We start from the raw sequence: 27,489 nt of genomic DNA, 5'->3' as shown, positions 1-27,489 counted from the left end.
ATGGAGCTTCCTGAACTGCGACGGGTTAACGTCATAAATGTGCACAAGACAAAACTATATGACATATTGTATAGCAAATGTTTTCTAATGCAATGTGCTCTGACACTTCTGATTGTTTTAATAACTTTGGTAGGCGGAATTATTTTTGGTATTTACACCTGTTACATCTACAGTATCTCCCCGTGTTCCCGTTTCTCCGACTGTTGTTTCTCTTCATTCTTTCCATCCTTTTCCTGCCCACGAGCAAGCTCGACGCTCTGAGTTTATAAATAACACTTTCATTCAGCTCTTGCACCAACATCAACTAGTGGTTAACACAACGAACTGCTGGGTGTGTGGCTTGATACCACATACCATGGACAAGGGCATCCCTTATCTGGTTCTGCCCTTTGGTTATAATGGATCATTCTGGGCATTTCAGACCATGTTCGCTTATGCCCTAGAGACCTATCCTCCACGACCTCCGCGTTCCACTAGGTATAACTCCGCTAATAGAGCCTTGGTAAAAGGAATCACTGACATGGTTAGAGACGTCAATAACACTCCGTTCATTCCCAAGGATGAATTGCGAGTTTACATGGGTTGGAATGTTACGGAATATGGCATTACTTTGGGTGAGAACAAACGTAAAAGCTCGACTCCGATCTGGGTCGTACCCCACCAAGGTCAGGTCTGTTTGCAAGGAAATGGGAGGAATCCGAAAGCTCGACTAGGGAAGAGTGACTGTATCGAAACATACGTTTTCCCGTCACAGTCTTCCCCTGCATTTTTAGCTGCTAAGGGCACCTATTTTGTTTGCCAAGACAGAGCATACACATGGCTGCCTGCTGACTTCTCAGGCTCATGTTATATCGCTCAACTGTTACCTCCGACATACACTGCTGCACCGGACTATCACAAAACTAGAGTTGTGAGAGGTGTTTTCAGTAAAGAAGATACTGCAGGCCAAGAAGCAGGAGACTTCTTCAAGGGTTTCCTTCCATTCTGGGGGCCTATGGCCAACAGTAGAAACTTACGTCAACTAACACGGGTAGTTGAATCCACCATCACCGAAACTGCGGGTGCCCTTAGTAACCTGACAGCTGAGCTTCAAGCGGATCGCCTCATGACGTTACAGAACCGTATGGTCCTTGATGTGTTACTTGCAGATCGAGGTGGGGTATGTAAGATGATCCAGTCGAGTTGCTGTGTTTTTATCCCAGATAATGCGCCAACGGTATATAAGGCCATCTCTAAGTTACACAAAATCTCTGACTCTATTCATGTAGAGGAAGGTGACTGGTCATTAATGGGATGGTTCTGGAGTCTGTTATCTGCGTGGGGATGGAAGGTTCTGATAGTCACTGGTGTTGCGTTGGTATTTTTATTTTCGTGCTGTCTCATTGTTCAGTGTGGTCCTGCCTTATGTAGCCTTTGTGTTTCGACATGCGTAAGAAGACCACCTGTTTTTAGAGATACGCCACGGGATAGAGTAATGCTTCAGCAACATATCAGTGACCTGATGAACATAGAAATGGACTCTGACATAGAGTAAGTTATTGCCTATGTAAGGGCAAAAGGACGGTCTGAGGTTCTGTAGCGATCCGAACCCGTGTATTCGGTATCGTAGTACTGACACGATTTTGGTACCAATGAACCGTAAATGATCCATTATATGCATGACAATGTTTTCGCTGTGCAACTAGCATGAATTCACTGAGAAATAGGGCATTCTGTTGTTAAGTCATGGCATCCATTTTAGTTACGGCATCCATTTTGTTTCTTGCCCTCACATAGTCAATGAACGGGCGATGACCCCGGCAGAATCACCTTGTTAAGGATACGTAAGCTCGAGCCCCGAGAAAGGCTGACGCTGCATGACTAGGCAGAATCAAGCTGCCTCCCTTGCCTGAGGCCAGTCCTGCTATACTGGTTCTCGTGTCCATTGTCCTGACTGACAGGCCGAAGACGGTAGCCATGCCCGTTTATGATCCATAAACACCTCTTATCCTACTTTTCAATCCTTTGCACCTGGCTCTGCTCCTCTCCTTCTGGGCTTTTACGATGGGGAGGTTACGATTTTTATGATGGGGAGGATCGGGCAAAGAATGGAAAACTGACAAGGGGACCTGATCGAATACCGAAAACCTACGATTAGTTATTGTTTGATGTCTATTTACTGTTTGTTTGGGATACCGGGTTGGGCATGAGAAATATTCGTGTAATGTTGCCTAAAGACATATTTCGTGTATTTAAGGAACAACCCACTTAATGCAATTTGAACAGTCTCGTAGATTCTGCCTCTGTGTGGTTCCTATGACTTCTGTGTCCCTGCAGTGAATAAATCTTGGTCTCTGACGCCACCATCGAGAAACCCGCGTCTCTGTTTATTTGTGCACCGAGACAGGAAGGAACTCAGGGGTCTTCGGGTGTTGTTTCCCTGACACCTCTGGACTCTTAAAAGTCCAGAACCTCAACAGTCCCCTTAATGTATGGATGGTGATTTTGCTCTCCTTCTGGCGTCCGCATATGACTTCATTTTGTCTTTCCCAATACAGTCAGCTGTCATTACCTCCTGATGAACACGGGCAGGTGAGACGGCTCTCAGAGCGCCTTCCCAGGTAGGTATCCGGGTCCTGATTGGTCGCCCAAGCATTAGTGTGGCAGGGCACTTTCCTGTGGTGGCATGCGGTGTTGTTCTATAAGCCCTTAGAACTTCATTGAGAGCCACTTGAAGATCCCTTTTCTCGACGGTAGCCTGTTGAAAAGTCTTTTTTAGAGTGGCCATGAACCTTTCAATAGTCCCATTGGCCTGCGGCCACAAGGGCGTGACTTTACGGTGCTTGAAATTCAAATGCTTTGCGAATTCACCAAACTCGTGTACTTTAAAAGGAGGGCCATTATCCGTCTTGAGTTCTTTGGGAATACCCCATGCCGCGAACACTTCGTCTAACACCGCAATGGTGCTTGATGCACTGGTGGATGATACGAATTGAGCAAGTGGAAATCTTGAATATTCATCCATAATTGCCAGGACATATTTTCCCGATTGAAGAGGTCCATAAAAGTCCATGGCAAGTTCTTGCCACACTCCACTGGGCAATTTTGTCATTTGCAGAGGAGCTGGGGGAGCTCCTTGACTGACGAGTTGACATTGGGGACAGTCTTTGAGGGTGAGTTCCACCATTTGATCCAAAAGCGGAAACCACACCCGCTCCCTGAGAGCTCTTGTAGTCGTGACCACTCCCCGGTGGCCTTTATGGGCAAGGTTGATGATGCCCTGACGTAGTTGCATCGGAATGACGATCCGTTGGTCCCTCAGCAAAAGACCTTCCGAGGTGGCAGAGAGTTCCTCACTCACATGTCGGAATGCTTGCATTTCTTGTCAGATTGTGGGATCATTCCCTTCCTCTTCACTGTCATGTCTCCACCTATTGGTCTGCAGTCGGCGTAATACTTTCTGCAGGATGACATCTTGTGCAGTGGCCTCTTGAATGGCTTCCAGGGGAACTGCTGGTGGTTGAGCGTGGCCCACTACAACGTGGATGTATTCCTCGGCCATCGATGATCGCGATGCCGGCGATGATTGAGGGTGTCGTGACATGTAGTCAGCCGGATTTGCTGATTTTCCCGGCTTGTGCAGTATCATGTATGTATATTCCTGTAGACGCAAACCCCATCGCTCAATCCGAGGTGGCATCTTTGACCTGGGGTTTCCAAAGATGGTGACAAGCGCCTGATGATCGGTCACCATGTTAAAATGTTTGCCATAGATGAAGACATGGAAATGCTCGCAGGCCCATACAACTGCCAGACTTTCTTTCTCTGGTTGAGAATACGCCTTCTCCGTGTCCGACAAACTGCGACTGGCGTAAGCCACAATATGCCGCTGATCAAAGTCATTGTCATACTGAGCCAAAATTGCCTTCAGGCCCACAGGGCTAGCATCTACAGTTATCTTTGTCTTCCTCTTGGGACTGAAATAAGCTAGATTGTCGGCAGACTCAACTGCACGTTTGATGTCTTGGAACGCCCGCTCACACTGAGGGGTCCAGGCAAAAGGATGTCCCTGCTTTGTAAGAGTTCTGAGAGGATGACTAATCGTGGCATAGTCCTTTATGTATCTGGCACAATAGCTGGCCATGCCCAGAAACGATCGAATGTCACTGACATCTTGGGGACTCTTAGTGTCATTGAGCGCCATCACTTTTTCAGGGTCAGGCTTCATCCCAGCTCCTGAGAACACATGTCCAAAGAATTTGAGAGCGGATTGATGGAATTCGCACTTGTCCTTGTTTAGGGTCAGATTAGCTTCCAAGAGGGCATGACATACCCGATCTAGAGCCTTATCATGTTCCTGAACATTTGACCCATACACAAGAATATCATCGCTGTAGTTCAGCGTGTTGGGGATGTGGTGTATAGTCTGACGGATGGCCTCTTGAAAGATCTCCGCAGCCGAGGAAATACCAAAACTTAACCGTTTGTATTGAAACAGCCCCAAATGAGTTGCGAATGTTGTTATGTATCTCGATTTTTCATGCAACTCCAGCTGATGGTATCCCTTATTCAAGTCAAGTTTCTAAAATACCCTGGCACCATTTAATGCAGAAATCATGTCACTCAGATGAGGCCTGGGGTGACGTTCCCTTTCGATAGCAGTGTTAGGAAGCCGCATATCAACACATAGACGCACCTTCCCGGGGGTGCCTTTCTTCGGCACAATGACTACAGGCGACACCCATGGGGTGGGACCGTCGGTCCGTTCAATGATGTCAATTGCTTATAGTTCTTGAAGTTCATCCTCCACTGCTTGCTGAAGGTGGAAAGGCACTCGCCTGGGATGTTGTGCTACAGGTCTTATCTGTTCATTAATGTGAAGTTCATCTTTCCCAGCCCGGTGAACAGCTTGGGGAATTTGTGTAGAATGTCCGGGTCATCACTAACCCTGTATAGAATCTCAACCAGATGAAGGCGCTCCGCAGTTGGTAAGCTGAGAAGACAATCAGCTTCCGGGCCATCAATTACGTGTATGAATGCCGGCACAGACATGGTCTGGTGCCTGAGTGTTGTTGGGAATTTTCCTAGACAGGGAAGGGGCTTCTTCGACATCCAGGTAAATACCCTGACGTACGCTGGACTCAAAGGCGGCTGTGGCTTCATTTTCTTGTATTCCTTCACGGGGATATAATTCAGTGATGCTCCACTGTCCAGAACAAATTTCGTGGCGTGATTCCCTACACTTATATTTAGTCTCGGGTATTTCTTGTGTTGGTCAGGATCTGCGACCATACTAGCGTATTCAATAGTGTATTCTGATTCACGCGACCCTGATCGGGAATCCCTGGACGACGACCTCCTCGACCATTGAGACCTCCTTGAATCTCTGCTGGAATGTGAAGAGCTAGAGGACGACTTCGGTCGATCTTGTACGGCTTTCACATGGTGTCGTCTGGTGTCAGAGCGTGTTGGCCTTGTCCTTTCATTCCTTCTTTCCCTGCGATATTCTCCACACATTGCTTCAAAATGATTCGTCCGTCCACATTTCCGACATTGCTGGCCTATGGCCGGACAGACCTCTCTGTGCGGGAAGTCATACCCGCACCGATAACATTTTCTTAAGCTGTCTTGTTTCTTGTCTCTCCGGCCTGACTCATGACTCCTACGCTCTGTGTATTGCTGGCGAGAGGACGGTCGGGATCTGTGCTGTCACTCTTTCGAATATCTGCGACTACGGCTGGCTTGCACTCGGCATACCTGCTCTCTTCTTTCAGTGCGCCCGGTCTCCATGCTCTTGGCGTGTTCCTCCGCTTGATCGTAAACTCGGGTCATTTCCTCAATCTCCTCCAGATTGTGACTCTTTCTTAATAATCTCCTCCTAAGCGTCTCGGATTGACAGCCATCGATTATTTGTGATCTGATGGCATCATCTGTTGAGAACGTGTCAAATTCGCAATACCTGGACAGTCAACGTAGTCTCGTTATGAAGATACTCATCACTTCCTCCCTCCCTTGACGGGCTTGGTGAAAAGCATATCTCTCGTAATCCACATTTCTTTTAGGTAGGAACTTCTTGTTCAGAGCGTCTCGCACTTTATCATAGGTTCCTGTGTCTGCCTTCGGCAGTTCTTTGATTAACTTGCTGATTTCTTTACCCACAAGGTTGCGCAGTGCAATCACTTTGTCTTCATCCTCTGTCACTTTTGATCCCTTGATATAATCTTCAAAGTCCTCGAGCCATTCCTGCCATCGGGGGCCCATGCTCCCTCCAGTCGTCAGCGTTAAGGGCTCTGGGGGGCGCAGATGTGATACTCCCGTCAGGAGTGGTTTGACTTAATTTCTTTGTAGAAAGTTATGGTTCGACATCTTAGCAGTACGCTCTTGTTTCTTTCTTGTCTATGCACGTGCTTGTTTGTTATTTCTTGTTTGTATTGACTTGGGCTTGTTGTTTCTCGTTTGCATTAACTGGTGTTTGTTTACTTTTCAGGCTTTTCCTTTTTTTTTTCGATCACTGCTTGTTTGCTTGGCCTTGCCTGACTTCAAAATGGCCGCCCCATGAACTTCATAGGGATGTCTTTCAAGGACGCCTGACTCTAAGATGGCCGCTACACAGAAACTCTCACACCCATGAGATTTTGGCTGCAGTCCTTGTCAGGCTCACCAAGCTTCATTCGGCACTCACCCGCAGCCACTTCCACAGGTGCCAGGACGTCAGCAATGTCTCGCACACCTTTCTGGGCACTTCACCTCCCCAGGCAGGCTCGGGGTGAGCTCCCGACTTTTTCTTCGTGCGCGTGCCGTTTCTCACGCATCGGGGTGAGCTTTTCGTTCTTGGCGCGCAACGGCGCTCTTTCTCACGATCCCTTCTACAAGGCTTCAGCAGTGCCTCGGACACCTCCCGATCACCAGAGCAGCAGGCAGAATCGGGGTGGGCTCCCGATTTCTCCTCGTCACTCGCGTGCCAACTTGCACGCATCAGGGGTGAATTACAATTTGGCGCGAACCAGCGTTCTGCTTCAAACGTGCTTTTCTTCCTTCACGCTACAGGGGACGGGACGCTCTTCTTGATGTTCGGTGGGTGCTGGGCTGCAGCATCCCACCCTCGTCGCCAGTTGTAGTGTCTAGGCCCAATGATAACAGACACTATATATACTTTTACTACGAGCTTTATTCAGAGCTTCTTACTCGGTCCCCGTCCCTACTCTAACTGCCTTTTCCTGCTGTGTCTCCTCCTCTTCCCCTTGTCCCATTAGCTCCGCCCACCCAACAACTATACCGCTCACTTTCTACAGGTACAAATGACCCCTGACTTGTCTTTTAGATCACTAATAGCATTGCCATGTGGGTTCAGGTGGGGGGGGGGGGTAGGAACGTTTCTCCGTTCATGTTTAAAAACGTTTACTTTTAATTAAATACTTCGCACATACTCTGATGTACCAAGGTGCGGTGCTTCTATGTTTTAATTGTTTGATTCTAGAACACACCTTACCATATTCTAAAATAATATGTGCTGTATGATTGACATGCCAGATATTTTCAAGGCTTGGCTCATGTATGGCCGCTTAAGAGCCAGAGCGACCCTTGGCTCAGCTGTCCCTATTAATTTGTTGGTTCGCACTCTTCTGCCTTGCACCATAGTCAGGGTCACTGATATTATGCTGCAGGAGAGGACCGAATTATGCATCAGGGTTTAATTATGCAAAAAAAAAAGCAAGAGACCCCACGCATCCGAAGAACCAGAGCAGGTGGAAGAGCCTTCTCCTACGTCGCTGCAAAGACCTGTAACAAGCTCCCAGTCAACATCAGACGCTCCCCCACTCTGCACACCTTCAGGAAGAGCCGCAAGACCTGGCTCTTCGACTGATCCAGAGCTGGACCCTCCCACCCACCCCCCGCCAGCGCCTTGAGACCCTCACGGGTGAGTAGCGCGCTTTATAAATCCCTGATTGATTGAAGTAATGTGGCATAATGCTGCACATTTTGTGATAGTAATACTTTATTATTTTGACATTTTTTACATGCTAACACTATCTGAACAAGTGTTTTACCTCATTAGTACCACTTTAACACCTAAAAACAACAATAAGCAACAGAAAGGTGACCAGATAACCTTTGCGAAGGGTCTTCCAATTTTCAGCAATACATGGAGGCCCAGTTTTAGTAATTTGTTATCCATTCAAGCTATAACTATTTTAGGGGGGGTTAAAATCTTAAATTATGCAGCAGATTATGGACTATCTGGCACATGTGGCAAATCTATACTCATGTTGCAAAGACCACCGCGCCAAAATCTTATAATTCCAGTGGCTGTGACCCTAGTACAAATATGTTAGTGTTTTGTCAGCGTAGGTTTTGTACTGGAAGGAGATCCTTCCAGTACAAAAAATATCCTTTCAGACATTCCCCACTGTGTGTGTGCTGTGCATCACGCCTGCACAGTTTGAAAAATATGGAGACCTTTGAAAGTTGCTCTTCTGTTACGACTGCCTTGCAGAGACATAATTTTGTGGTTTAAATCCCTGTCTATAAATGTATTTGATAGGGATTTGTCTCAAAGCCCATGGGTGATTGGATGGGAAAGCCCATGTACCACATATGGAACACCCCCTTGATGCAAAGTAGCCCAATCTAGGGCATAGTGCTACCTTACATTACTGTGGGAAATTTTCCTACACACATCATGATTTGAATTGGAAAGTAAATCCCACCACAACACTGTGTCTTGGGTTTGTGTCACTTTTATAATACAAACTCAGCGCAAAGTGTTAATAAATCTGGATTGGAATCTCTAGACAGGTACTTGTCAAAATTATGAGGAAGATCTGTGTTCTTACTGCAAGCTATGCAAGGTTACCAAATGACCAATGCAGAGCAAATGTTGCTGTACTCGTAAAATCAAAAGGCAATAAAGATGCCAAAGAGAAGGGGCCCCTGAATAGAAAAATGGTTTACGCCTTGCATTGAGCATTCCAAATTTCTGTAGACATGGTCAGGATCAATCAATCAATCAATCAATCAATCAATCAGGGAAATTATAAGTGTGCTACTCACCCGTGAGGGTTTCAAGGCACCGGGGGATGGAGGCAGCTCCGGTCAGTCGAAGAGCCAGGTCTTGAGGGTCTTCCTGAAGATGTGCAGGGTGGGGGTGTGCCTGATGTTGATCGGTTGTTCATTCCAAGTCTTGGAAAAGGTTCTTCTGCCTGTTCTTGCCTTGCAGATTCGTGGGGGTTTGGCGAGGGTGAGGTCGACGGGTCGAAGGTTCCGCTTGGGTACGTGGAAGGAGATTCTGTCGTTGAGGTGCCAGTGGAGGATGCTCAGGTGATGTGTTCGCTTTGAGTGATGCAGAGGACAAGTCTGGCTGCGATGTTCTGTATGGTCTGGAGTTTGCAGAGTAAAGGCTTGTTGATACCGGCATAGAGGGTGTTTCCGTAGTCCAGTCTGCTGGTAATGAGTGTGTGGGTGATGGTCTTCCTTGATTCGGGGGGGATCCATTTTAAAGTCTTTTGGTGGATGCGGAGGGTGTTGAAGCAGGTGGAGGCGCGGCGTTGACCTGTTGGGTCATTAAAAGGGAGGAGTCAAGTATGATCCCGAGGTTTCAGGCGTGGTCCATGGGGTGCTGCCGAGAACGGTGGGCCACCAGGAGTTGTCCCATGCAGAGGGGGAGGGTCCGAGGACGAGTTCCTCTGTCTTCTCCGAGTTGAGCTTCAGGCAGCTGTTGCTCATCCAGGATACGACGTCTTTTGTTCCTTCCTGGAAATTGAGTCTGGTGGTGATGGGATCCCTGGTGAGGGAGAGGATGAGCTGGATGTCACTGGCGTAGGATACTATGCTGAGTCCGTGATGTTTGATGATGGCGGTGAGGGGAGCCATGTAGATGTTGAAGAGCGTAGGGCTGAGCGACGATCCTTGGGGTACTCCACAGTTGATTTCCGTGGGTTCGGAAAGGGTGGAAGTCTGATTCTTTGGGTTCTGCCGGCGAGGAAGGAGCGGGGCCAGTCGAGGGCGGTTCCCTAAATGCCGGCTTTGTGGAGTCTGGTGGTTAGTGTGTGATGGGAGACGGTGTCGAAGGCTGCAGAGAGGTCGAGTAGAATCAGGGCTGCGTTGTGTCCTTGGTTGAGAGGGTGCGGATGTCGGCTGTGGCAGCAAGTAGAGCGGTCTCCGTGCAATGGTCGAGGATGGAGTTTTCTTTGATGAATTTCATTAGCTGGACGCTGACTGTCTTCTCTGTGACTTTGGCCACGAAAGAGAGGAAGGAGATGGGTCAGTAGTTCTTGAGGTCCGTGGGGTCTGCTGATGGCTTCTTGAGTAGGGGTCTGTTTTCTGCGGTTTCCAGTTGCTGGGAAAGATGCCGGTTTCAAAGGTGGCGTTGATGATGTGTCGTAGTTCTGGAGCGATGGCGGTGGCGGGTCTGTGGACCTATCATTTAGTTATGGTTCTTGAAGAGTGCTGAATTATAAAATTTACAAACACCTAACATTTCAGGGGTGACAAAAAATGTGGCTATGCTAATTCATCTAAGTGCACATTAGTGTATTTATCAAATTGGTAGGCTCATTTTCACCCTCTGCTGCACCTCATATTTATCTGCAGTGATGTTCACAGAAGCATGTTTAAATCATGTCTTTGAAGTTCAGGCCCCTAACACAACATCTCCCATATAGGATACACTACATCCAACACCCTTATCAACCATGCAGTCCAAAAGGGTGCCCAGAATGACAAGGCAAATCAGAATACCCCACAGCTTTGTCCAGAGTATTAAGTGCTATATAAATACAATAGGACCAAACAACCACATCTGTTTTCCGGTTCTGTACTATCACAAGTGATGAGGTGGGGATGCGGGCCTGTTGGTGGTAGCAAGGTTGTTGGCACCTGGCCTGACCGAGGCTGCAGGCCCCATTACCTTTTGAGGATTCTATGGGAGGTTAGACAAGTGGGGCAAAGGTGACAGCGAGAGCCACCTGTGATGTTAAAATGTGATTTTAGTTAGGGGCATGGCTATTTTTACTGCAGCCAGAGCAAAGGCACCATGGCCCAGACATGAGAGAGCCCCTATCTTCTCTGCACTGGCTGCAGTTTATTTAACAACAAAGACACAAAAGGTAATGGGAGGAAGGTTTGCAATAAGTCTAACCAGAGGCAGTCCCTCCGGGTAGCATTCCAACCCATTCTTCTTTTGTCCACCATGCCACCTCAGTTTGGACCCAGCTATATGCAAATCAGTCTTATACCATCTTCAATTGGAACAGACCACTCTGAACTGTCAGGCCAGGTCCCCAATGAGCCAGAACACAAGAAACCCAAGACCGGTTTGCCCTGATTGGGGCCCTTCGGTTGATTTCAGCAAGGTTCCAGTGGCACAGTGAGAAAGGGGCCCACGTATGGGCATACCCTTGGCCATCCTTGGTGGTCCCCATTCGGCTGAACTGACCGAGCTACTTCTAGGTTTAAATCTTATTCAACAGGTATCCACGGCTACACACACTAAGGGACATATCCTTGACCAGATTTGGACCACTAATATCACCATGTCTTCTGTTTCAGTTTTACCTTGCACATGGTCTGATCATCACATGCTTACATTTTCTATTCAAGATAATTTTGCAAATAAAACCCCCAGCCGTGCTGGTTGCCTCTGCTGGAGTTGGAATAAGATTGAGAAACTTTTATTCTTTGACTCACTTGCCAACTCGGCTCCCCCGGGTAATCTTTCAATTAACCAGGCAGATATACAGTTAACTAGTTGGTTGCTAGCCGCTAGCAACAAGTTTGCTCCTCTTAGGAGCATCCATGTCCCGCGCCACCATGAGGCCCAGAAATGGTTTTCAATTGAACTGAAACAACAAAAATTAGCTCTAAGACAACTGGAAAGGAAATGGCGAAGTAACTACAAACCTGAAGATAAATTGCCTTATTTAAATTCTCTGAAAATCTATAAGAAGTCCCTGTCAACTGTTAAAGTGGCGCATTTTTCATCCAAAATCAGCAACTAATCGTTCGAAGGAGATTTTTCATATTGTCAATGAGTTATCTAATCCCGATAGAATACTTCAAAACTATTTCCTTCACAAGCATTTTGTAATGCTCTGAACCTCTTCTTCATTGATAAAATTAATAAAATTAAGTCCAGTATCCCAGTCTGCCAAAATTTGGATTTTAGTTCTCATTCCATTTTAAACCATAGTTCTTTCACACACTTTCCTCCTATAAGTGAGCATATTTTTATTAACCTTCTTTCAAAAGTCAAATCGGGCTCTCCCAATGACTGTTGCCCTCTCAACATTTTGAAGGAAATCTTCACTATCCTTCCTAGTCCTGCTCCTAACCTCTTAAATGAGTCCTTGTCCCAAGGAACTGCCCCTGCTACCTTTAAAGAGGCAATTGTTGTCCCCCTTTTAAAAAAGGTGGGATCAGATCCACTCATCCTGACCAATTACCGCCCTATCTCCCTTCTTCCCTATCTAGCTAAGATTTTGGAAACCTATGTTACAGGGTGTCTTACTGAATTTTTGGAGGAATCTGAATTTTTGGACTCCCATGAAGCTGGCTTTCGTCCAGCGCATTCCACTGAGGCGGTAATTCTCACAGTTCTAGACACCCTACGTGACGAGGTTGATAGTGGCTCCTCACAGGCTCTCATCCTGCTTGATCTCTCCGCTGCCTTTGACACGGTCGACCATTCTCTTTTGGTCGACCGTGTGAGGGATGCAGGAATTGAGAGCCCTGCCCTTAGCTGGATTAGTTCCTTTTTGGAAAATCGCTCCCAGGCAGTCTGCACAGCCCAATTTACCGCTCCTAGAGTCAAAATCTCCTGTGGAGTCCCTCTGGGCTCATCTCTTTCTCCCTTGCTGTTCAATCTCTATCTCCTCCCTCTTGTCCGAGCTCTGATGTAGCGTAAAGTCTGCACTTTCAACTTTGCAGATGATTTTCAGCTTATTTTCTCCACCAGTAACTCCTCAGAGTCGGTTCATGCTTTTCAATCGACCATGCTGTTCATCAGTCAATGGATGAACAAGAACCATTTAAAACTTAACCCGGACAAGACGGAGCTGGTTATAACAGGTGGCATTCTTAAAAATCCATGGGGACCTCATTTCTGGCATACAGAGTTGGGCCAGCCCCCTGTTCCTTCTAGCTCGGCGAAAAGCTTAGGGGTGATCATCAGTCAGGATCTTACTCTGAAGCCTCAAATTAGCTCAGTGATCTCCGTTTGTTTGTTTCAACTCCGTAGAATAAAAAAGATTTGCAGATACCTTACTCATGATGCCTGGATTCAGGTGATTCTCGCTTTGGTCATGTCCCACATTGATTATGCCAACTCATTATATTTTGGCATCCCCCTCTATCTTTCCAGACGTTTACTGATTGTTCAAAATCAGGCTGCTCGTCTGATTGTTCATCATCCTAGGCATCATTATATCACTCCATTTCTGAAGCAATTACATTGGCTTCCGGTTGTTCAGCGATGCGCATTTAAGACTGGATGTCTTATTTTTAAATCACTTTATAGAAAGAGCCCTAAATTTGTTGATAACATGATTAACAAATATGCTCCTACACGAAATCTTTGTTCAGCTCACAAAAATGTATTACTCATTCCTCATTTTAGATGAAAGCGCACTGGTGGTGCCAGGCTTTCTACCTTGGCCCCCATATTTTGAAATTCTCTTCCCCTCGATATTCGCTCCTGTACCAATCTCCTCGGTTTCAGGAGTCTTTTAAAAACTTGGCTCTTCCGACAGGCTTTCTAAACCCTTTTTTATGATCTGGATTTCAACCAAAACAGCGCCATGAAACCTCCCCAGTGTACGTGCGCTCTATAAATTCATTTTATCATAACATAACCTAGTGGGTTACATCAGACTCACTAAATGTGATGCCAGAATGCTTGCAGTAGGGGTAACCAATGGCAATCACTCGGGGTAGCATTCCAAATGATTGTTCTTCTGTCTACCTGTCTACAAGGCCGTGAATGGCAAGGGCCACAGCTACCTTGCAAGGAAAGTCAACCACTATACTCCCACTAAGTCACTCCGTTCAGGAACTAAATCTCTTCTCCTTGTTCCTCGGTTCAAAAAATTATGGATGGGTGGGAAAGCTTTCTCTCACCTAGCCCTTCTCTATTGGAATCAGCTGCCTACCTATCTACAGCAATGCCCTGATTACCTTCAATTCAGAAGGCTTCTCAAAACTATATTATTTTATTATGCCCCCCTTATTGGCCTACTGTAGTACGTCCCTAGCGCAGAGACACCCCTTCGGAGGTGATTCAAGCGATTTATAAATAACATTAAATAAATAAAGAAAATACCTGGCAAAATCAGTTTGGTCCCAACCATGTGTAAATTAGTCTTGACCTTACTCCAATAGGAGCAGCCCCGCCCAAACTGCCAGGCCAGGTCATCTCTGAAGCAGTACACAAGCAACCCAGGAATAGTTTCTCTCTGATTTTGCAAAGAATTCGTGGGGGCGGACGAGTCTCCCTGGGTTTATCTCTGTGTCTTCTCTTCCTGTGGGAGAGGTTGGGGAAGAGTGATTGCCACAGAGAGGGAATACGATCCCAGGCAGGTGCTGGTAAAACTCATAACAGAGGCTTTTACGGAGCAGAGTCCAAACATTAATTTGATGGGTGTGTGCAAGAGCTTGACTTGAGGTAGAAATGAAGACAAGGAAACAGTGTGGAAGTTGATGGATGAGGCGAAAAGGCAGCAGAAATGAACAAAAACTAAAGGATGGAATGAAATAGAGGTGAATACAATGAGGTTGGAAGGAGAAGGGCAGCTACGGAGGCGAGATATTAAGGAGGGAAAGAATGAAGGGGTGAGACTGGGATATGAAGTAGAGAGAATAAAGGAAGAGGAAAGACAGGGTAAGAAAATGAACAAGTAAATACAAAAGATACATTGGAAAGAAAGGATGGAGAGTTGAGAAAAGGAGAAAGGATGAGAACAGGGATAGGAAAGTAAGAAGAGATACTGGATAGGAAAGGAGAAAAGTAGGAAGGAGAGAAATAGAAAGATGGAGAGGAAAGACAAGTTGGCAGGTTGAGGGAGAGGGGAAATTTGAAATTTGAGTATATTTATTTATTTATTACTTTATTTCGGCCAATTTGGCCATAAAAGTCACATACATACATAGAAAATCAAGCTGTAAACATGGCAGCAATTTAAGAAAATGGTACATGGAGAAAGAATAGCTTTTACAATTCATTTCATTTCAATTTTAAAAATATATAAAAATATTAAAAATGTAAGAGTTATGTAAACATATACACCTTTCCAACTCAGAGTACCTGTCCTTGTTTCTTACGGGTTATGTAGGCAGAGTATAGGAATTTACTTATGCTAAATACAATGTACTTGGTTGAGTTACTTTTCATGATCCTAAAAGCTATTGCGCAGGACCTAGTTCCCAAGAGGTTGCACATTGGTTTTAGCCATTTCTTTCTAGCATTCATGTAGGCGCTACAAACAAAAAACATGTGAACCTCATTCTCAGAACAGACATTGGAACACATAGGACAACACCCCGTTTTAACATTCAATTCTCCCAGTCTTTTTTGTGCCCATCTTTCGGTGTTGTAATTAAGCATAAGTATCCCGTATCTGAACTTTAAGTAAAGGGTTTTTGCAATGGGTGGCTCTATCTCGTCCAGGAATGGTTCAAAACGGAACTCATCCTTAAATGACAGAAAGACCTGGACTGCGGAGCCAACACTACTTCCATCCACTAAATTTCCGCTCATGTGGATCCAAAAAGCTCGCTTAACTATTAGTTTGGAAGAGGTGGACATTTTGTCGGGAGTCTCCCACATTGAATATAAGCCCAGGAGTGTCAACCATTTTTTAATATGCACTAGCCATTGGATGGAATTAAAGGAATCAAGAGTCATCAATTCATGTAGACCATTTCTGTATTCTATCAGTTCCGGGGTGGACCAGAGCCTAACCCAGAATATTAATGGTCTTAGGATAGCTAGGTGGTCTGTTCTCCTAAAGTTCAGGTCAAGTTGGAGAGGTAAAAGAGGTGTACTATTAGGGACCCTTACAGAAGCACGCATGAATTTGTTGTCCAGATTTTGAAAACTATTCTTGGCCCATGTGCCCCATATCTCTGCTCCATATAGCACAGCAGATTGTATTTTAAATTTAAAAAGTTCTAAAACCGGGGTTACACTTTTGCTCGTGCTAGTATTCATTTTGCATAAAATTGGCTTGACATTTTGGGCATATGTTATCTTGCTTTTCTCGATTTGGGCTTTCCAACTTAGTTTGGAATCGAGCACAACACCCAAATAGGAAAAGTTTTCCACAATACCCAATTTTTAGCTATTCAGGGTCAGGAACCCTCTATCTGGCATACTGGGATTTAATGACATGCATTTTGTTTTGTCAGCATTAATTTCCAAGCCCTTTGTCTGGCAATAGCAACTGAAGGAATTAAGGAGTGCCTGGAGGCCCTTTTTTGTTTGAGATATAAGTATTGTGTCATCTGCGAAGAGCAACGCAGGCACCCTTTCACCATTGAGCTGCGGCGAATCATTAACACAAACATTCAAATATTCGGGGACATCATTAATAAACAGAGAAAACAAGGTAGGGGCCAGGACACATCCCTGGCGAACCCCGCGTTCAATAGGAATATTGCGTGTCAACTCGCCATTAGGGCCCCACCTGATGTTTGCAAAGTTGTCAGCATGCAGCTCAACTATTTGGGCTAGGAGGCATCCCGGTAGACCTATTTCTCTTAAAGTTTTCCAAAGTAGACTGCGTGGGACAAGATCGAATGCAGCCCTCAGGTCAACGAAGGCAACATACAGGTGACCTTTTTTAATGTGCACATACTTCCAAATCAAACAACAAAATCGAAAAATTTGGTCAATAGTGCTGGTCCTACTCCTAAAACCAGCTTGGAATTTGGAAATTATGTTCGAATTTTCCAGCCAGTCATTAATCCTGAATAGCAAGTGTTTAGCATATAATTTTTGGAGCGTGTCCATCAGACTAATGGGTCTGTAGTTAGAGGGTATCAGTCTATCCCCCTTTTTAAATATTAACACAACCTCCGCTGCACGCCAACTATCAGGAAAGTTGCAGTTTGATGATAAAGCATTAAACAGGCGGTTCACATATGGGGCCCAGACGTCAACTTCGTGTTTGTAAAGATCCCCCGGTATTTTATCCGGGCCAGGGGCTTTGGTGTTTTTAAGTTCGTTGATCGCCCTTACTGTCTCATCCAGTGTAAAGTTGAGGGGTTCAATAAGGGGGGGTTCAATAAGGGGGGGGCACCATAAGCTCCCTTTACTGTCGCCATCGTATTGTTTATAAAGATTTGTAAAGTGAGTTACCCAGGTCATCTCATCCAGGAATACATCTTTCACAGCTCTCCCAGCGTGCCCCCCATTAGCCACCAGCCTCCAGAAGCCAACATTATCATTAACTTTTGCAGCAGCTAACATTTCAGCCCAAATTGATTCCTCCCATAGTTTTTTGGATGTTTTTAGTATACGTTTGTATTCCACCCTTGCAAGTTTAACTTCTTCTTTTGCCTTGTTTTTAATGGCAAGCAATAAGTTTCTTTTAGCAATCCTGCACGAGTGGTCATACCATAACTTTCCGTGATTGGCCACTCTTATGTTTTGTTGCTTTTTTCTCGGCATTTTTGATAGATACGTTTTTAGTTCTGAAAAGAAAACTTTGTGAAGATCAACGAAATGATCAAAATGTTCAGGTAAGAAGGCATGGTCAACTATATGTGCAAACATTTGCTCAAAAAGAGAGTACACCAACGCTAAGGCCTTACCATCCGCCAGAACACGTGGCCATCTTACTGCATGTCTGTTGTTGTTTGTGTGGACGTCCTCACACATGCTTACATGGATATTCTCAGTTGATGTTGTGATGGTGTCACTAACCATATTCATGTTGATGTAAAGTTCCAAAGGATAGTGATCGCTTTCCCCCCTACTTATTACTTTCAGATCAATCAAAAAGTGCCAGATGCTAAGAGAAACAAGTACAAAATCTAGATTGCTTTTAGCTTTAGAGAAGGTTGGTTGTTTTTGCAAGTCCGATGGGAGACGGCCATTGCCTGCTCTAAGGCCGTGATCTGCGGTGAGTCTTAGTAATTGGCTGGCCAATGTGGAGTATTTAACAGATTTTGTGGTATCAAGCTGGGGGATATTATACGCTTGGTCCTCATCTTCGAACACATCAGAGATGCCCGGAACAGGTTCGTAATTACAATTTAGGTCTCCTCCCAAGATAACCGGGGTGTCTCCAACTACGTTTTTCAAGAGGAGATCCAGGGCTTCAAGTGTTGGTGAAACCTTGGAGTGGCCGATCGGTCTGTTATAAACATTAACGATGTAACATTCGTTTCCACAGGGTGGAGTAACCCTTAGGGCCAAGATATCAGGAGAGCCTGTATCAACAAGATCAACCTGCATGACCAAGGTGATTTTTAGCCAAATTATTAGGCCCCCCGATGGTCTTCCTCGGTCGGACTGGACTGCCTCAATACCATATGTTTTATATCCTACCCGATGTGGAACTTCTGTAGCCCAGGTTTCTTGTAGCAGACAAATGTCACAGGTGTCAATGTAGTCTGCCCAGTCAGGGTCTTTTAAGTTCTTGCAAACACCTGCGATGTTCCACGATAGAATAAGTAAGCGAGGTGATAGGCTCTGAGTGTCAGGGGAGGGATTGACTACACACTGTTTAGATAAACTGCCTAGCTGTAGGTTTAGCATGTCTTTCTCTGCATCCCTGGCTCTTTCTTTCACTACAGTATTAGATCCCCCATCCGGACCACCCTTAGCTTTACTATAGCATACATTTCCGGCTTTATAAGATAATTCCACTTTCTGGGGATTTGAAATGGTCCTATGCATCCTAACCTTAATGATCTGATCATCATCATGCAATTGTAGGACATTTTTTAGTTTGGGATTACCTTTGTCCATGCTACAGAAGGTGTCATATAAATTAGAGATACAGTCAGGCATAGTGGCAAGTCAATCGACAGCGTCAAGGCAACTGAATCTATTGAAGGTGGGGATGCCAGACCACATATTATAATCACCATGTCTAGCCGAATTGGGAGCACTGCCATAATACTGGTTGACAGGGTTCCACTTGGGGACATGATGAATGGGTCTAGGTGAAGGGTAAAAGAATGATAGGGGTCTAGCTTCAATGGGAGGATTCGCACCGTACGATTTCCAATTGCATATTTGTTCAGCACTTTGGGGTTCTTCAAAGGATATGACAATACAGTCACCCGTGGTTGATTTGGCCGTTGGCCCTACCCATGGTACCCTCCTAACCATAAGGATCTTACTTTTCATCTGGTTAGGAATGGGTTTATATTTGTCTAGCCAAAAAATCACTTTGTTTTTTAAAGATTGGAAGTTTTCTTCATATTGGCTATCCAATTCTGGCACCCCTGTGAGGACAGCTACAAATGGACTAGCGTCTGGTGGCAGATCTATATACCCTCCTCTAAAATTACTGTACATGTGGCTAGACTGATGGTTTGACTTATGAGTGGTATTTTTAAAAGATTTATCAGGCAAGGATTGATTGCTTGCAGAAGTAATGTAAGGATATGCAGGCGGATTGGATCGGGGTTTATTTGGGACTAATACGCTCTGGTTAGAAGAGTGGGTAGAGGGAAGAATTGGCAATTGAGAAGTATTACTATGTACCTGATTTTTCTGTGAAGGTTTACTAGTAATATTTACAGCTGTAGAAGTTGAGGGAGTTGGATTAGGTTTTTCTTTAGTGCTAGTTGGTTGTTTAACATTAGTATTTCTTACTATCCCCTCCTTTTTTTGCTGCACATTCGATGAATTTGTGTTTATTGTTAAGACCGGGTTGGGTACTGGAGCTTGCTGGGTGGCTCTAGGCACTTCAGTACAGTTAAGGCTTAAACTTGACAAAGTGATGACACTTTTCTCAACTTCAAGTAGCTGGTTCTCAATGCCAGTTAGCCTGATTTCTAGTGGTTTAAGTAGTCTCTTTAGCGTCTCCCACACTATTTTTAAGAATTCTTCCCTTCCACCATCTTGTTCTGCCATATCAGACGAGACTCTTTGCCCCTCACTGGCCGAGTGATCAGACATGACGATAGAGATTTGTTCATCTATGTTAGCATTAGTATTTTCTACAGTTGCTGGTGCTACATCGTGTACAATGTTATCAGTTGTTACAGTAGGCATACTTGGTGTTCCCCCCGTGATATTATGGCTAAGGGCTACTTTTGCTTTTTTCCTAGCGAAAGCGGTTAGGTGTTTGCGCTTTCTTTTATGCTTTGATGGTGCCTTGGCGGGTGACTTGCTTTTATTAGACTCTGTCTCAGCTGGTAGCTGACAGGGCACCTCATTTGCGATATCCTCAGCACTCTCCTTTGGAAGATTCAGCGGTGATAGGCTTTCAGATTCGGCTCTAACGGAAGGCCCAGGAGGTTCTTGATTAATAGGAGGGGTTGTTTCTTCTACTGTTGAGTAAACCTCGGCCGAGGTTATAATTGGTTTTGTGCCAGTAATGCGTTCAGGCGTTTTGGAGGTTGCAATGCTGCCTAGAGAAGATTTTTTTCTGAGTGCAAATTCAGTTGAGAGCCTCCTAGCACACTCAAGTTCTATTGAGACTTTGTGCTGAAGTTTAGTTATTTCATTATCAATAGAGGCTGGTCCTGGTGATAAAATCATCTAAGGTGCCTGTAGCCTTTTTGGAGGTCTTAGTAGCCTTACTCCTAGTTTCGCGCGAAGACATTGTGTGGAAGGGATATTACAATTAAATATGAGTAGTGCAGGAAGGCCAGCTAATGTAACACAGAAATTAAAAGCCAAGAGGAATGGCCCGGTCCGGTCTTAAACGGTCTCTAACGGCCTAAAACGGCCCTGTCTTTGCCCCGTCTTCGCCCGGGCTGCGTCCCGCGCTGCGGGAGTAGGATGTTGTTATGAAGCCTCAGGAGGGCGGGGGGCGGGCCAGCAGGGAGAGCGGACCGGAAGCTCTCCGTCGGTCTAGCAGGGACTTCTGGGAATTGAAGTCCCCGCACGCTCGCAGCCCCGCTGCAGCCACACGCCTGATGCTGCTTTTCCTCCTTACCGCCTCAGTGCTCCTCACAAACGTCAGGTATGTTCCCCTCCTCAGCACAGGCGAAGGGGCACCCGCGAAGCGGGTGCGCCAAGTGGTGGAAGTGCGCCGAGTTGTAGAAGGGTGAGCCGCTGTATCACGCTGGCAGTGCTATGTTCCTCCGTTTGGTGTGCAAACAATTTAGGAAAGTGTCCCACTCGTTTGGCAGCAAACTGATGTTATGAAGCCTCAGGAGGGCGGGGGGCGGGCCAGCAGGGAGAGCGGACCGGAAGCTCTCCGTCGGTCTAGCAGGGACTTCTGGGAATTGAAGTCCCCGCACGCTCGCAGCCCCGCTGCAGCCACACGCCTGATGCCGCTTTTCCTCCTTACCGCCTCAGTGCTCCTCACAAACGTCAGGTATGTTCCCCTCCTCAGCACAGGCGAAGGGGCACCCACGAAGCGGGTGCGCCAAGTGGTGGAAGTGCGCCGAGTTGTAGAAGGGTGAGCCGCTGTATCACGCTGGCAGTGCTATGTTCCTCCGTTTGGTGTGCAAACAATTTAGGAAAGTGTCCCACTCGTTTGGCAGCAAACTGATGTTATGAAGCCTCAGGAGGGCGGGGGGCGGGCCAGCAGGGAGAGCGGACCGGAAGCTCTCCGTCGGTCTAGCAGGAACTTCTGGGAATTGAAGTCCCCGCACGCTCGCAGCCCCGCTGCAGCCACACGCCTGATGCCGCTTTTCCTCCTTACCGCCTCAGTGCTCCTCACAAACGTCAGGTATGTTCCCCTCCTCAGCACAGGCGAAGGGGCACCCGCGAAGCGGGTGCGCCAAGTGGTGGAAGTGCGCCGAGTTGTAGAAGGGTGAGCCGCTGTATCACGCTGGCAGTGCTATGTTCCTCCGTTTGGTGTGCAAACAATTTAGGAAAGTGTCCCTCTCGTTTGGCAGCAAACTGATGTTATGAAGCCTCAGGAGGGCGGGGGGCGGGCCAGCAGGGAGAGCGGACCGGAAGCTCTCCGTCGGTCTAGCAGGGACTTCTGGGAATTGAAGTCCCCGCACGCTCGCAGCCCCGCTGCAGCCACACGCCTGATGCCGCTTTTCCTCCTTACCGTCTCAGTGCTCCTCACAAACGTCAGGTATGTTCCCCTCCTCAGCACAGGCGAAGGGGCACCCGCGAAGCGGGTGCGCCAAGTGGTGGAAGTGCGCCGAGTTGTAGAAGGGTGAGCCGCTGTATCACGCTGGCAGTGCTATGTTCCTCCGTTTGGTGTGCAAACAATTTAGGAAAGTGTCCCACTCGTTTGGCAGCAAACTGATGTTATGAAGCCTCAGGAGGGCGGGGGGCGGGCCAGCAGGGAGAGCGGACCGGAAGCTCTCCGTCGGTCTAGCAGGAACTTCTGGGAATTGAAGTCCCCGCACGCTCGCAGCCCCGCTGCAGCCACACGCCTGATGCCGCTTTTCCTCCTTACCGCCTCAGTGCTCCTCACAAACGTCAGGTATGTTCCCCTCCTCAGCACAGGCGAAGGGGCACCCGCGAAGCGGGTGCGCCAAGTGGTGGAAGTGCGCCGAGTTGTAGAAGGGTGAGCCGCTGTATCACGCTGGCAGTGCTATGTTCCTCCGTTTGGTGTGCAAACAATTTAGGAAAGTGTCCCACTCGTTTGGCAGCAAACTGATGTTATGAAGCCTCAGGAGGGCGGGGGGCGGGCCAGCAGGGAGAGCGGACCGGAAGCTCTCCGTCGGTCTAGCAGGGACTTCTGGGAATTGAAGTCCCCGCACGCTCGCAGCCCCGCTGCAGCCACACGCCTGATGCCGCTTTTCCTCCTTACCGCCTCAGTGCTCCTCACAAACGTCAGGTATGTTCCCCTCCTCAGCACAGGCGAAGGGGCACCCGCGAAGCGGGTGCGCCAAGTGGTGGAAGTGCGCCGAGTTGTAGAAGGGTGAGCCGCTGTATCACGCTGGCAGTGCTATGTTCCTCCGTTTGGTGTGCAAACAATTTAGGAAAGTGTCCCACTCGTTTGGCAGCACACTGATGTTATGAAGCCTCAGGAGGGCGGGGGGCGGGCCAGCAGGGAGAGCGGACCGGAAGCTCTCCGTCGGTCTAGCAGGGACTTCTGGGAATTGAAGTCCCCGCACGCTCGCAGCCCCGCTGCAGCCACACGCCTGATGCCGCTTTTCCTCCTTACCGCCTCAGTGCTCCTCACAAACGTCAGGTATGTTCCCCTCCTCAGCACAGACGAAGGGGCACCCGCGAAGCGGGTGCGCCAAGTGGTGGAAGTGCGCCGAGTTGTAGAAGGGTGAGCCGCTGTATCACGCTGGCAGTGCTATGTTCCTCCGTTTGGTGTGCAAACAATTTAGGAAAGTGTCCCACTCGTTTGGCAGCAAACTGATGTTATGAAGCCTCAGGAGGGCGGGGGGCGGGCCAGCAGGGAGAGCGGACCGGAAGCTCTCCGTCGGTCTAGCAGGGACTTCTGGGAATTGAAGTCCCCGCACGCTCGCAGCCCCGCTGCAGCCACACGCCTGATGCCGCTTTTCCTCCTTACCGCCTCAGTGCTCCTCACAAACGTCAGGTATGTTCCCCTCCTCAGCACAGGCGAAGGGGCACCCGCGAAGCGGGTGCGCCAAGTGGTGGAAGTGCGCCGAGTTGTAGAAGGGTGAGCCGCTGTATCACGCTGGCAGTGCTATGTTCCTCCGTTTGGTGTGCAAACAATTTAGGAAAGTGTCCCACTCGTTTGGCAGCAAACTGATGTTATGAAGCCTCAGGAGGGCGGGGGGCGGGCCAGCAGGGAGAGCGGACCGGAAGCTCTCCGTCGGTCTAGCAGGGACTTCTGGGAATTGAAGTCCCCGCACGCTCGCAGCCCCGCTGCAGCCACATGCCTGATGCCGCTTTTCCTCCTTACCGCCTCAGTGCTCCTCACAAACGTCAGGTATGTTCCCATCCTCAGCACAGGCGAAGGGGCACCCGCGAAGCGGGTGCGCCAAGTGGTGGAAGTGCGCCGAGTTGTAGAAGGGTGAGCCGCTGTATCACGCTGGCAGTGCTATGTTCCTCCGTTTGGTGTGCAAACAATTTAGGAAAGTGTTTGAGTATAGAGAGAAAAGGAGGCATGAATAGAGAGGATGAACTATGGAAGTGAGATAGAAAAAGGAAAAAGGGAATAAGCTAGAAAGGGGGAAGAAAAGAAAGGGGAGTGAAACATACAAAGGAGATGGGAAAGAGAGGGAAAGAAAGAATGAAAGGACAATAAAACACCAAACGGGAATAGGTAGACCAAGAGGTGACTAACAAAGAGGTCAGTGCCAAGGAGAGGAGCAAGATGAGAAAGTAGCATAGTCAAGATATAGATTTGATAGAGTAAAGGTGGAGTGGGAGAGAACAGGGAGATTAGAGAGACTTTGGGGCATATTATCAAGCACAGCATTAAAATTATCGCCGCTTTAGCTGCAGAAAACTGCCGCTAAAGCGGCGATAATGGGCTTGATAATATGCCGCAGAGAATTCCAATAGAAGCCCGTGTTGACACCAGAACATGGGCTTCTATGGGAATTCTCAAGGGCATATTTTCAAGCCCATTATCGCCGCTTTGGCGGCAGTTTTCTGCCGCTAAAGCGGCGATAATTTTAACGCTGTTTCTTGATAATATGCTCCTTTGTGCGAGATAGAGGAGTAGGATGCAGATTGAAGAGAGGAGATAAAATGAGGGGAATAGAGAACGAAAAGTGGGAGTGTAAAAATAGAACAAAGAAAAATACTAAAAAAAAGGAGAAAGGTGATAAGGGTAAGCTAGGAGATCGAGTTGAGAGGGATACGAAAAGGTGCAAGGAGGAGATAAGAGTGGCATGGAGACAGTAAATGGAAAGGAATTATAGGTAGAATAATTAGGGCACTAGATGCAGTGGCACCCATGCCCAGGGGGGGGAGGAGCCCTCTATGCCCCAGTAATGGATGTCTTTATTACCAACCCAGAGGTGTGGGGCGTGGGTGAAAGGTTAATTTTTTTCTGGTTTTTGATTAGGGCCCATGGCACCAATAGTATGCCACTGGTTTTGGTAGCATTCACACTGCACATGCTTGCATCTTAAGTTGCTGCTTTATCTTCAGTGCACAAAGCTTTAGCTGCAGTGCACAAAGCACCTTTATTGCCGCACATAGAGGACAAACATTAAAGGGAACATTAATGACAAGTATCATGATAGCCCTGGTGTACCTCCACAAATAGGTGGAATAAGTCAACACCTCCAATAATCAATATGCTTGTGAGACGGCACCTCAAATAATGAACCTAGGCAAGAGGCAGCAAAATCATTAATTGTCAGAGTATCTGGAAATCTATTAGCTCCCCCTCATATAGTGCTAGGGGATCTTTGTATATTTTAATAACTTTACTTTACAGTCTATTACTTTCCTATGATGTATACACAAGATGATAATGCTTAAAAATGTTACTTTCCAGATCTTATTTAACTGTATTTTCTTTCTTAGTGAAGTAGTGCATTAGTCCTTACTTCATCAAATTGATTTTCCATTTCCTCCGCTTCTTGTTCTGGACTGATTCTTCCTTCTCTTCTTTTGTCATTCATTTTGCCTGATTCACAGTGAGGTACAGACGTTAAGCTTTCTTTAGCTGACAGTCGGAACACCAGCAAACTCCTGTTGTTACTAGAGCCATTTTTGAGAGACTTCGGCAACCACCTGGAGTTCTATGCGGGTGGAAAATAAAATAATATAGGTGTTGATAAACTTCCCAAACCCATTTTAGTGAGTCATAGTATGAGTTCTATAATACACCATCTGCATCCATATGAGACTAGAATTACCATTAAAATATAACTGTAAGGATACAAATCAGTGCTGGACATGGAAAGGATTTACTATGGAGTCCCAATAATTTGGGGATAACGGAGGCAGCAGGAAGGAGGGGCGTAACAAGGAGGTGGAGTTATGAGGAGCAGAGTCTGACAGACAGCTTATACATTTAGTTTTGAAAACCTCTAACCCCAAGGAAATTGCCAACAAACATAAATGTGATAATAAAGTTGGACTGGCTTACTAAATCGATCACAAACTGCATTTTTATATATCATTAGAATGCATTTACATGCGTATGGTACTGGGTACAGACATCTTTCTGTATCTTTCTGTATCCAGAAAACTCCATGGTACAATAACAGTAAGATAACTATGCGGATAATGCACATGCTTGAGCGACTGTGTGACGTTCAGCCACACATTTGACTCACTCATACAATAGCATAGAATGTTATTGTGCCTGCTGCAAAGTAAGTATGTAACATGCAGGCCATTGATTTGTTATACTCATAGCTCAGTGTGAAACTGCTTTTCTTATAAGGATCCATGCATTATCTGCATATCACAATTTACAATCCTTGTAGAGTAGTAACTTGAGAACCAGCAAAAATGAGCTGCATATTAACAGCAAGATATGAAGTTAGAAACTTGATGCTTTTTTCTCCTCAATCTTTTCATCTTCTAAGTTTGTTAAATATGGTTCCTTTGAGTAGTAATAATCACCTATTAGTAAGTGCTATTGAAAGTAATTAATGTAATTGCTCATTAGGACTATTGCATCTGACATTCTTACAGTGCTTGAATATAGCCTCAACACTCACTTTAGTGGTCTCTACCAGCCATTTAAGTGCCGCTCCAGCGTTAACAAGAGAGCAGGCATTTGGTGGCCGGTAGAGCCCGCTACGGAGGTCTCTAAGGCTATTAGAGCATTCAGCCCCTAGAGGGCAGAATGATCTAATTAGTAAAAACAAAGGCCCCTCAGGGCCCAAGGGGGTTTAAATCCACCCAGACTCCGAGAGGCCTTTGCTCACAGCAACAGCTGTGAAAGTAAAACAACATTGGAATGTTGTTCTCCGGACTTTCACCAACCAGTAGAAGCCTGGAGCACTCAATTGTGGAGTTCTCAACATTCTAATGTTCTAATTTGCAAAACAACGGCCTCATGGAGCCCAAGGGTGTTGAAATCTGCTTGGGCTCCGTGAGGCATTTGTTCACAGCTGTTGCACTGAACAAACATTGGAATATTGATGTTCCCGGCTTCTACCAGCCATTAGAAGCCCGGAGCACTCCATTGTCTTCAGTGCAGCGCCCAACATTCCAATTTACTAATACGCCTTTGGTGCCTAGCTTGATAAAGTCAAAACTCTGCCACCAAATCAGAGTTTATCACTTATGCACTTGTGAAGTGGAAAGCAGTGTGTCGTCGTTTCCTCAATTAGCTCCCAGCTAGGATGAGATTTTTAACAAACGGAGTGTTAATGGCCCTTTAAGTAAAGTATGACTGTTGGATCCCACTGCAACTGAAAATAAGAGACCTCCTTCAGCCATTGCAGGTTGCTGTTCTAAAGGCGAAGGGCACAAAGTGCAGTCGCTGCTGAATGTGTCTCAGAATTAACACATTTTACCAGGACGCA

At 46.6% G+C, this 27,489-nt stretch overlaps 1 protein-coding gene across 1 annotated transcript in view; it reads right to left on the bottom strand.

The window, feature by feature from the left end:
- The window catches only part of LOC146817270 (uncharacterized), a 415,533-nt gene extending 389,863 nt beyond the window's left edge, over positions 1-25,670 (bottom strand). The window contains exon 1 of the mRNA XM_085609187.1: positions 25,552-25,670. Coding sequence (XP_085465313.1) covers positions 25,552-25,626 — 75 coding nt within the window. The 5' untranslated portion in view covers positions 25,627-25,670. The remainder of the gene's footprint in view (positions 1-25,551) is intronic.
- Positions 25,671-27,489: the final 1,819 nt, after the last annotated feature.

The sequence above is a fragment of the Triturus cristatus genome, chromosome 6 (assembly GCF_964204655.1).
Source record: "Triturus cristatus chromosome 6, aTriCri1.1, whole genome shotgun sequence".
NCBI lineage: Eukaryota > Metazoa > Chordata > Amphibia > Caudata > Salamandridae > Triturus > Triturus cristatus.
This window is presented reverse-complemented; position numbering and strand designations above follow the sequence as displayed.